Below are 12,969 nucleotides of genomic sequence, written 5' to 3'. Positions count from 1 at the left end.
TTTTCAATCATTGTTTAAGCCCTCAAGGAACTAACATTTAAAAAAAATGTTGTAAGGGACATAATTGACTGCGACACACAAGATGGCTACCAGGTAAGCAGTTCTTATTTTATCTTCAGATAAAAGTTGAAATTTTGTTTGTCATAGTACCTAGACAACTTTTTAGTTCTCATTCCCGAAACATGAGTTTGTAAATGCATATATTTAATGTAATATCATGTTGTGATAATGATAATTTTTTAATGATAATCTAAAAAATTTAAATAATTCTATAGGAAATATTTTTTAAATCCTCTAAAAATAATGGTTATAGTAAGTTCAGACCTAAATCTTATATGTGCAAAAAATTGGCTTCAAGGGCTTTTTTAAAAATCTGATGCTGGATTTCGTGAGAATCACCCAAAACATCCCAATGACTATATACAGCCCAAATACCAATAGCAAATAAACGAAATCATTTCATCTTTAACGTGCAAAAAAAATTATAAATTTGCTGAAAGTCCGCAAAAAGGCAGAAGGCTTGGAAACGCAGCGCACATTATGGTATTTATAAATACTACAATTTACGTGTTTACATGCATACTTTTTTCCTACGGATAGGATCACAGATTGGACTACACCACCTTTTTCAATACGATCGACACTTTCAATCTGATTGAGCCATCAATGCGATAACAAACTGATTATTTGGTTGCATGTAAACGTACTGTGTGTCTCGCCAGTCTTCTCTTTTTTTTCAGTATTAAAATGACTTAGTTATTGCAATCCTTTGCAATATTGTACTATTTGCGATATATCATGCTGCCATACTTCTGTACTCTTCTGCACCATTTTGTAACATAAACCTGTTTGAAAACCACTGTCAGTTTTTGCATAAAGCCAGCCATGCATGTTGAAGTGTAACACTTTGGAAAAATGTTTGAACACAGTATGCATCATTGAGTTGGTGTGGGACATATACGGTGATAACCAGAGGTACTTCCTGTGCCATAATAGCCATATTGATCGTAGTAAAGAAGCCTCATAAAATTTCCTCGTAACATTACATAAATAATACACAAACCCATACAGTATGCGTGTAGGGGCATCCATATCTCCAGCAGTACCTAAAGCAATGAAGCCATGAATAAACCAGAGCTATCAGATTTTTATTACACTTCAGAAAAGACCATAATGTTTCCCTGGCCATAAACGAAAGTAGTGCAGAATGTGTGTGTGTATTACCCGACGTCTCGTCCACCCTCTCCTCTATCGTGTGCTCTCTCTGATGAACCCATTCGGCGTTACACTTGAAGTAGATTTGAGTGGCGGGCGTGGCCGTGCAGTAGAGATTGACACCTTTGTTTTTAACGATGTAAGAGTCTTCCGGCTCCAACAGGAAGTGGGGGAGCGGCTCCGGAGGATCGCTGGGAAACGTCTCCGGGAGCTCACCCAATCCCAACAGAAAGTCATCGTCGACTGCGAAGAAAAACAAAGCAAAAAGAAGCTTTAGTAAACCAGTGAGAATAACTCATCCTGCGAGATGAGCTTCAGGAAAAATCATTTGGGTTCACAAGATGATGTGTTTGTTTTCTCAGCTGTACGAAATCTGGAGGCTTCTAATGTGCTCGGAAAACATTTCAGCTAAATTGCACACCTGTCATTATCTGTTTCAAAGCCACTGTAGGATATGACAAATGATTATTAACTGGCTATAGAGACGATTATCAATCTCTTAACACTGCATGAAATCCTTTTTGCAACAAAAATCCCATCTAGCCAATTTATTCAATAATGAAACAAAAACTATTTTTGCAGGGCCTCTTGTGTAATTGCCTTTTCTGTGAAGTTGTTTCATGTTCAAAGAGCGAAAGAGAGAGAGAGAAAGAAACTGGTGGTCTGTTTTGGGGTCTCATTATGAAACCGGATCAAGAGGTGGTCTCTAACTGATTCTGGTTAATAGAGTTACTGCTGTTTTTTTTATCTTATCTCAGTTCACAACATCAAAAAAGAAATACATAAACACGGAATAAGCAATGAATCAATGCATGCACGAATGAATGACAAATATGTCTATTTATTGGCGTATACAGCTGTTAAACCTGCAATGAGGTGCTTTGCACAGAAAAAAATGGGTAACAGTTTACTTGAAGGGTTGTTCATAAGACTGACTTGACACCTTCATAATCATGACATGACATGTGTCATTAACCGTCATCAAGTGTCATTTGTTCAATTGTCATTTTTAATGCAAAGATGACATTGTTTGAAATCTCCTTGACATAAATTGTCATAACTTGTCATAAATTTGTCATAAACATGACATAGCAGAATAATGATCAAACTACCTAGTTTTATGGGTTAACATTACATTAAACTGTCATTTAAATGCAATTAAGTGTTAATACTGTCAAATAAGTTTAAATACCTTAACAAAAAGCAACAGACATGTCAAAAGGTTACACTTAACTTTATGTATGCACACAATAAATAAAAACCTAACAACTAACAAAACTTGTTTTTCCTCACACAGAGGGTTTTGAAATTTTCTGACATAGAAGAAAAAACTAACAAAACATTTAATTAATCAATTTAAATAAATGGTTTCCAGCGATATGGACCTAACGCTGCATAGCTTAAACCATCATTGTACTTTTTTCATTTAATTTTAAGTGAATCTTTCTCCAAATGCAATAAAATATTATTTTATCAATTTTAATAATAATAATAATAATTATTATTATTATTACTGTTATTATTATTATTGGATGATTGATTTTATTTCTTAAACACCTGTGGCAAACTTTAAAAAACGTTATGAACTGAGGACTATGCATGACGCTGTTATAAATTATATTTGTACCACTGTAGTTGAGGTCAAGAAAAATATTTATGAAGTTGTTATAAAACTATTTGACAAAGTATTAACACTTAATGGCATTTTAATGACAAAATATATTTGTACCACTGTAGTTGAGGTCAAGAAAAATATTCATAACACTGTTATAATACTACAGTACAGACCAAAAGTTTGGAGACACTCACTCGTTCTTTATTTATATATTTTCCACATAACAGAATAATAATAAACTCGTCCAAACTATGGCATAACACAAATGCAACTGTGGGAATTAAGCTGGTGACTGAAAGCATCCAAAATAAATCAAAATTCTGTTATATTTTATCATTTGAAGTGCAGTCACCCTTTGCCTAGAAATTGCAAAACCATACTCGTGTCATTTTATCAAGGAGCTTCTTGAAGTTTTACTTTAGACTGAATTTTAAAGAATATTGAAGGACTTCACATTTAATCTGGGCTCTTATTGACAGATTTTTCTTTAATATTCAGTGCAAGTCATCTATTTAAAAAATAATTTTATAAAATAAAATTTTAGTTTTCTAATAACAGAAATTAAAGTTAGGCACAGGTATAGTTTTTTCTACAAATGTAATTTCATGCATTTAACCATACACTTTCAGATTAAAAGATTTTAAAAATCATAGTTAACATTTTAGTCAAGTGTGTCCAAACTTTTGGTCTGTACTGTATATGACAAATTCCATTTGTATCACTAGTAAAAATTGTCATTTATGTTGTCTTGGTAATGTCAAGTCGTCATAACAAAGACATCTCAAAGACATCTCATCTTTGCATTAAAAATTACACAATTGAACGAATGACACTCAATGACAGTTGTCATAAACGTGCATAAAATGTCCTTCCTTCATGTTCATGACACGTGTCAAGTCATTATTATGAACAAGAAAAGTGTTACCCAAAAATGTTTATATATATTATATTAAATGTTATTATATGCACCAAGGTTTCCTGAAAAACTATATTATTTAGTTTTTTTGACATACAGAGGGAAATTACATAAAAACCTCACTTTGGCATATACTGCTTACATAAAAATAAATAAATGAATAAACAAACTGATAAATAAATGGATTCACACAGGTTCAGTTATAACCAAACAGACCGTCAATAAGACACATCCATAAAAAACAAATGTTAACCTTCACATAGATGAGGGTGAGTAAATGAGCAAATTTTCATTTTTGGGTGAACTATACCTTTAAGACATTATGTAGCTTTTTATGAAGTTACTTTACTTTTATGGACCATTGGCTGCTCACAATGTAGGCAAACCGTGACCTATACACACATACATAATTGATGGATTGGAACCCAGGATTTATTGATCACTTGATTTATCAATATACATATTGGAGATGGAGATGTGCATTACGATAACATACACAGTAAACCGTTGTTCCATAGGTGTCACATTATTATTGAACGCCTCCATTAGATGTCCACTGACCCGTCCAATGGCAAGCAGTCTAACCCATAACTCATCCGACTGTGTGTCTCTCTCTTTCTCTCTCTCTTTCACACACACACACTCACAGTTCTTTTCACCCCAAATAATTAACACTCTGTTGGGTACATTACCTCTCATTAATGGGTCACAGCACAGTCAAGGTGTGTAATGAGGTTGATGGGTTGCTCTGGACGTCTGTTTTTGTTTGGGTGTGTGCCGAGTTTGCCAATGTTATTATGAAACAAATTATGTGAGGATAATTAATTGACTTCAATCCAAGATTAACCTTAGACACACAAATAGTCTCCGCCCCCTTTGATATTCACACTATACAAACACGGACAAAACAAACGAAGCGGGAACTCTACGCTGATTATTTTTCCAAAACTTAATCATCAATGTCCTCCATCTCTGGACTCACACACATCAACGACAATCACAAAAGTATATTATTCAAATGTATACTATATTGAACAACATAAATATTCATTTATATGTAGTAAATGAATATTAAAGCCATGCAATGCATTTATGCAAAATAGATAGATGTGTTATATGTATAAGAAAATTACTAGAAGAAGCTCCAACAACAGGTAGTAATAACAACAACTATGTAAAATACTACTGATAAAAACTTTATTAAACATATTAAATGATCGACATATTTACTTTAAATCTCAGGGGTACTTTAATTAAATAATTTAGGTCATGCGGGTTCGGTTGAAAAAAACCCTGCACCGGAGATGCACACATAAAAATTTTACCTATGAGCAAACATGATCTGGGGGGCGTTTCCCGAACAACAACGTAACTCGCTGCTGAACCAACATAGAACGATGCATAGTTGGAAAAACTAACTACCTTGTCACGACTGTTTCCCGAAAGCATAGTAACTTTGTCGCACATTCGTCGTTTGAACGATGTTGGTTTAACAACATAGTTGATGATGTCACGTGGGAGGTGAAGTACTAATTAATCTGTGCAAATCGATTTAATGTCAGATTATTGTTTTTAATAACATATATTGCATCGGAAGACTGATTTTGTCATCCTAATTTAGTTATCTGTTGTTTATTTTCAAGATATTTAATTAGTGCGCAAGATCCCTCTTACGTCACTCCTCCCAGGGATCCCCCAGGGAAAAGCGTGTTGGACTGTGCACATGCGCAGTTTTCAATTCCAGGGCTTTAATTCTGTTTACAAACTTAAAGATGTAAAATAAAATGTTTATATATTTAGAATGATGGATATAGAATGTACTACATGTGTTTTCCTTATTTTGTTCAAAAGCATGATCAACGTACGTCTACATATTATAATAACAAGGAGCGATGCTTCTAACGACAGATGAAGAGAGGCTTTCAAACTACACAAGTTTGCGATGCAGCTTGCGAATGTTAGTTTGAACAAAAGTTTCTGGAAACACCAAATCGTTGAACTTTGTCAGTAACGACGGAACTTACGAAAGTAGTTGGCGAACGATGCTTTTGGAAAACGCACCCCTGAATGTGATTTTAAAAAAAATGCATACCCAAGTTTGGCAACAATGCTTTACGCAAATGTGCAAACACAGACGTCTATATTACAACGTTCATTCTAGCGATAAACACAATAGTGGTCCGCAGTACGTTTCTGACATTAAGACAACAGAGACACAGCGAGCATCTCTCCGAGAGAACAGCTCAATATCAGCCTGTAGCCGATCATTTCCTATAACAAACACCATTAAACCTTTACACTCGCTGTCTCTCCAGCTGTCTCTTTCTCTCATAATCTATTGTTTTCATCTCTCTCGCTCTTTAAATGGCCAATGTCACTGAAAACAGGATTTGTCAAGCCCTTTTGAAATAAAAGTTCAATGTACTTATGTGATAAATGTACACAAGTCTTAATCTTTTATTTGTATCATGTTTATGGGATTTTAATAACAAGCATATTTCCGCCTCTGTCTTTCATAACTCTATGAGTATTAAGTTACGAAAGTAATAACTGTAATTAAAACATCATTTAATAAACTATTCCTGTCCAAATAATGCTAAAAACGCAATGTGGCAGACACTTTTATCCAAAGCAACCTACAGTGTATTCAAGTTTTTACATTTAAGCAACGTGTGAATTTCCTGCCCTACAAAAAAAAGACTTCGCAGTCATGTTTCAACTGGATAGGCTGGTGTAGCAGTTGGTTTTAGATGGGTTTTGACCTCTTTAACTGGTCAAGCTGGTCTTTGCTAAATGTCATGCCAAGCTGGCCAAGTTTGGGCTGGTTTTAATTGGTCTTTCTAGTACGGTGGGATTGAACACATGACATTTTGCATTGCTTATGCACTTGATCAACCAATGCCAGATGTGGTATGAAATCATTATTGTTACAGTGTGATTTGGTGCCTCTAGTGGTGCAGAAGTGACTTCACCTTTAACATTAAACGAAGACTTACAAAAGAAAAAAAAGAAAATGCTATCGAAGTGTACAGCTTGACCTGCTTAAAGCTTTCCTTTGCTCTTTGCTCTTTCTCTCTAATCTCTCTCTCTCTTTCTCTCTCTCTCTCTCTCTCTCTCAGACTCGTGTCACCTCTTAGGTGCCAAAAGACCGGCAGAGGTTTAAATGATTAACTCTCTTAATAATGGGGCTTTAAAGACCAAACTGGGACCTTTCACAGACTACAAGTGAGTGTGAGAGAAAAGGGTTAAGTTTATTAGCTTAACCTTCCTGCGCGTGTGAGTGTAATATTGATGAATATTGAACGCTTCAGTAATAAAGAAATATTCAAGGTTAAATACAACCCAACCTCTTTCAACACCTTTAGTGACGTGCTGTCAATTACCACAGAAAGTCATTGCGACTCGGCTTTGTAAAAAGCATTGTAGTAAACATTCACATTTATGCATTTGACAGATGCTTTTATCCAAAGTGACTTACAATTTACAAGTGGGTTTGAACCCATGATAACAAAGTGCTGAGTTACACAGAACCACTAGTAAATCACATAAAATGTTGGTGGTATTAAATTTTGCTAAATAACAAACAACAGTGTACAGTAGAGATCTATTTCTGTTTTTACTCAACAAAGTAAGCTACTTTACACATTTACAAACTTCAGTTTTTACATTTTCATTTGCATGCATTTGCTGGATTATTTTATTCAAATCGACTTACAATGCGTTATATCCGTATTTGTGATCTCTGGGATCAAACCAATGACCTTTGCTTTGCTAACACAATGATCTCTATGATTTGATACGAATAATTTCATACTTTGTGATTATACCATATAAAAATATATATATATGACTTCATTATATTAAACTAGATTTTTATGCTATTACACAGGTGTAAAGTAAAAAATTTTCAGAGTATTCAGAGTCTTTCTTAAAATAGTGACCTGTAAATGTACAATCACTCGACTTATCAAGGCAAAACCTTCTGCAATTGATGCCTGGAATTGTTTCTCTTCAAAAATATTGAATCTTATGAAAGAAATGTAATGGTCCTGTTAATACCAATGTCAATTTTGTGCATTATTTGTTTATTTTTTTACTTTTCATTCTGGATTTAAATTGTAAATTATTGCTATTATGTCTGTTGCTTCCCCTTCCTTTATCTATCTATTTTAATATTTATTTTTGTATGTCTGTATTATTTTGTTGTATATTTGTTATATATTTGTTATAATTGTTATAAATTGTAGTTTTGGTCACAATTAATAACAATGAAATCATAAAATCTAAATAAATAATATCAAATTAAAAAATATAAACAAAACACTCACTAACTGTGCGTTCACACCAGACGTGATAGAGGCGGCAAAAATGCACTATTTGCACGTAGTTGGACGCTTGAACATTTTGAGTTTACTCGCTTGATTCGCATGTGAAAGGTGCTCGTGAAATTCTAGTCATTCCAGGCATTCACATGGAAATTCGTGTCATGGGAGGGGCTTCTGTGACTCAGCACGCTTCTAGTAATCACATTACTATTAAAGCAAGCTCCTGATTGGTTAACGCAATGCGAATATTCGCCAAAATTCAGATTTTTCAACATGTAAATCACTCACGCTTGCCGCCTCTTCTGGATCTGGTGTGAACGCACAGTAACAATATACTGTATATACACATATAACATTTTTAATTATTTATTTTTTGTGTACCAATAAAATAAATTTACCAGATGAAGCTCCAATAGCAAGAAGCGGAATCGATAACCTACGATACCCAACCCTATAAATACTTTAAAATACATGAAGATCATTTTTTTGAAGTTAAACATGCAAATGTGCTATTAGATTATTGAAATATGTACGTAAAACTTCAGGGGGTACTTCAAGTAAATAATTTACATCAAGGGGGTTCGGCTTACAAAGAAGTTTAAAAACCCTTAACCTACCAAAAGTAGTAAAGTATTGTTAGACTTTGGTTTGGTTAAAATTACAGTTCTTCAAATACATAAATATAAGTCAAACATTGTCATAAAGATGTAAAATACAGAGAGATAAACTACATGCCACGGGTACAACCCACAGACACCAATTAAAAAAATAACCTTAAAATGTCTTTAATGAGTGAAAAGGCAATTTGTCCAATCACAGATGAAACAGAAAGGACACACACGGTACTCTATGGACACTTCACCGGTCTACTTGTTTGAAGTCGCGTTCATGCACGAGTCAAGGAGAGCAAACAGCGTGAATGAGCTCTTATAATCAACCCTGTTTATCGCTGGTACACAGACTCACGGTTCACACACGACAATATGATAAACATCAGGTTTAATTACTGACCCAGCGTGAGGACACACACCGCCAACAGCACCAGACACTTCAAAGCTATCAGGAGCAAGCAGACTCAACAGAATATATATGTGTGTGTGTGTGTGTGTGTGTGTGTGTGTGTGTGTGTGTGTGTGTGTGTGTGTGTGTGTGTGTGTGTGTACACCGTGTTCAATATCAGCCCAACACATGCTCATTTAAATACAGACAATGGTTGTGTTTGTTGTAGTGATCTCTCATGTGAGCACTCATTTATCATATACGTGACATCATTACCAAAGCTCAGCTGGACTGTCTGGACACATATGGGGGGGGGTCTTATTTATCTATTCTTCTTAAATAAATAATTACAATTACTACCATTTGTCTCAACTTATAGTTGTGCACAAACCCAACCGTTGGTTTACATTAGCCTAGAAAATGTCCATATGCCTAAAGACCCTAAAATTTCTGAACATTGTAAATGTGCATATATGTGTATATGTAGGATTCTTCTCTAAAAATAAAGTTGTTTAAGATGTTTAGTTATCTCTTTTGTCTCAATGTTTCAGTTGAAAGACCTAAAAAAGATGTGTCAGTAAAAAATATATTTTTCTAGCTTGTTTTGTGCTCATCGGGGTCGGGTGGCAGCGTTCACACTTATTTAAATGAACCACACCAACTGAGCAATCGCACCAGTTTTTATTGTAATTGAATAAAATCTGCAAGGTGTAAACATCCTAAAACTAAATCCATTCAAACATGTGGCCACATCTCCAAAATGCTTAAAAACAACCTACTTGCAAAGTACAGTATACACAAGTAAAAAAAACTTTTAAAGGTAAAGGGTGGTCATATTAAATACAGATTTCATGTGTTTCACAGACGTTAACGATGGCTTTATTTCTGATCCTCACTTTATAGCAAAGGCCTGAAAGTTTGCACAGTTCTGTATGTTTCATGTAGGTTGTGTGGCGTCAGTGCGACTCGATCATGAAATCCGAGCGCTGTTTGTAAAGCCTTTCTAATGCATTGAATGTGACAACTTGCGTAGGAATGGTCTTACTAACAATTTACGCAGAAATGCACTCTGCTCGAGTTTCATGGAGGTCTATTGGGACTAAAGAGGCTGGTAAATGTAAGACGGTAACACTTAAGCTAATAAAAACCCTTCCTTGAGTATGCATTCAACATAAATATGTTTTAAAAAAGCAGGGATAGCTTCGGTTTAAAGGAACTGTTCACTAAAAAAGCATTATTATCACGCAGTAAAATTCATAGTAACCAAATTTGTTGAGCTTCTATGTGTCGCAAAAGAGCATCATAAAAATAATGCATTTGACTGGTGGAGTGTATTCTTATAATCCTACTGTCCTCTTAAGTCGAACCAGATCATTGACTCCATGATTTAAACTCAAGAAGCGGATTACTGAGCCATTCTTGTGCACTGGTTCTTTTTAATGAACCATTGATCTGTTTCACAAGTTCATCTTAGTGGCTCTTATCTTACCAGCTTCACAATTCATAACTAAAACTTTGTATCTGTACAACACTTTTAAAGATGCAGTGTGTACATTTTAGTAAGGATCTCTTGACAGAAATGCAATATAATCTATATAACTATATTTTCAATGGTGTATAAAGACCTTACATAATAACTAGGGATGGGTGTTGTTGTTTTTTTCCCATTACCGGTGCCAAATCAATACTTTTAAAACGGTTCCGGTGCCTAAACCGATACTTTGACAAAAAGACGGTAGATGAAAATACGGCATGTTCATTGAAAGATAAAGGGAGAGTTTGAATCAAAAGTGATCATCCCCGCCCTATTCCCTTCGAATATCAGATGTCCTGATGTATAAACTCTAGAGAAAGTTGCGCAATTGTGTCTAATAGTGTGGGTAATTAATATACATTTGGTCTTTTTTTTTCTTTATTTGGATACATATTTAATGCGACATCCCCTTCGTGAAGTGCCCTCCAAGGGCGCAAAAAGCATTTGGAATTCACCCCAAATATTTTTGTTATCCGCCTGTGAAAACATCCACGTTTTGCCGCTTTCCGCATGTCTCCGATGAACTTGACACTTGTGATGGGCGGCCACGTCCCATCTCAAAGGCCCATAACAGCCATAGTACTAATAAAAACATCAGTAAAGTAATACGTTTTAGCAATTCATCTGAAGAAATGTTACCATATTAGCAAAATAAGCTGCTGTCAGAGCAATTGCAGCATTCACGCGCTCTGGATCTTATTTTCCACATTTTTCTTGTTAGTCAGAATATAAAAATAACCTGGACATACTTTCTAACAAAGATGTGTTGGATTTGTATTATTACTGATGTGCAGGTGAGGATTTTTTACCTTAAATGTATTAAATGCAATGCATATTTTAAACGAAAATATATTTGGCACAGAAGTTCAAAATCTGTAGCTAAATTTGATATTTAACATTAGATTATTTAATATTTCCATTTATTAACAAAATAAATGTTTTAAATGTTTGTTCATTATTATTCTTAACAAAAAACCCAACACCAATAAAATGCCAAACTCGCTTATATTAAACAACTAGATTTATTAATAAAATGGATTTGACAGATGGTATATATTTTTATTATAACAGAACAACAATACTCGCTTATATTAAACAGAATGTTTAACAAAAACGAATAGATGGAAAACATTTTACCCACCTTATAACATTCTGTAAATAAATAAAGATCCTTCGATTTTTTTAAACAAATGATTGGTTTGCGTTTTTTTAATCAGTATAAAATTACAACAATGTACAACATGAACAAACTCATCTAAGTTAAGCGAAGAAACAAAACTTTTATTATTAATATAACATAGGATTTACATCCGGCACCGGGTTTCAGTACCCAACCCTAAAACCCGTATTGTTTTTCTTACCTTAGAATGAGCTATTTTTATTTATGTACACCCCTTACATGGAAGTTGCCATTTTGCACCGCCATGTTTCTAAAGTGGCGCTAAACGGACAAACTGCTCTACAGTTTGCTTTTTGTCTCTATGTTATCTCAGACGACGACGTGTTTGTCCTGCGGCATCTACTGTAGCTTCTCTATGGGTTTCGAAAGGGAGGGGTGGACTGATTACAATTCACAATCTCACCACTTTAAATAACATCTCTGGAATAGTGCAGATTTTCAGACTAATGTTATAGTGCTTGAAAATATCTCATCATTAGTTTCACAAAATGAAAGGTAGTCTGGTTTGAACCGATGGTGAGTTAAGAATGACAGAAAATGTATTTTTGGTAAAGTATACCTTTAAAGTGAGACCCTATGCACCTCGTGTCAACACACACAAACACAAAGAAAATGCAGTAACAAGAGGGTTGTGTTCCATCCTCATTATCTGTGACAACAAAAACGTCTGTCAGCACCAACCCGTGCGCTCTCAAAACATGAACATCATTACAAACAAAGCCAAACTCCTTCATTCCATCAGACGGCAAACTCATGCCGCTTCAAAGCTCTGTGTTTGAGAAAGCTGCCTCAGAAAACCTCATTTCAGACTGCGCTGCATTATGACTGAAGACTTCACAAAAGCAATAACAGATGCAGAGAACGAAAAAAAAAACGGCAGAACTTTTGAGTAAATGCGACATGTCACGCTCGAGAGTTTAACAAGAGGATTTTGTAATTGAAATCGATGCTTTGTCGGTACACAGTCAAACCTTACACTTTTGCTAAAAAATATTTTACAAGGCCAATCAGCGCAGTTATGACTTCCTGTATATAAAGTATTAAACTTTTATCAAATTTAATGACACCTCATATTGTGTAGCTTGTTGATGAAAAGGATCAGGTTTTTAAAAACTTGACCATGATTGTGAAAACGTAGCTTAAGTCATTACTGTTTTCTCCGTAAAATCATCCTATATAATGTAA

The 12,969-nt window shown here is 34.6% G+C and overlaps 1 protein-coding gene across 2 annotated transcripts in view; it reads right to left on the bottom strand.

Annotated features, from left to right (window-relative positions):
* Positions 1-12,969, bottom strand: part of LOC135732745 (netrin receptor UNC5C) — a 165,595-nt gene that overhangs the window by 108,814 nt on the left and 43,812 nt on the right. For both annotated transcript variants that reach the window (XM_065251019.2, XM_065251020.2), the window contains exon 2: positions 1,225-1,458. In XM_065251019.2, coding sequence (XP_065107091.1) covers positions 1,225-1,458 — 234 coding nt within the window. The remainder of the gene's footprint in view (positions 1-1,224; positions 1,459-12,969) is intronic.

This window comes from Paramisgurnus dabryanus, chromosome 5 (assembly GCF_030506205.2).
Source record: "Paramisgurnus dabryanus chromosome 5, PD_genome_1.1, whole genome shotgun sequence".
In the NCBI taxonomy this organism is placed as follows: Eukaryota; Metazoa; Chordata; class Actinopteri; order Cypriniformes; family Cobitidae; genus Paramisgurnus; species Paramisgurnus dabryanus.
The sequence above is the reverse complement of the archived record's forward strand: the minus strand, read 5'-3'. Positions and strand labels throughout refer to the sequence as shown.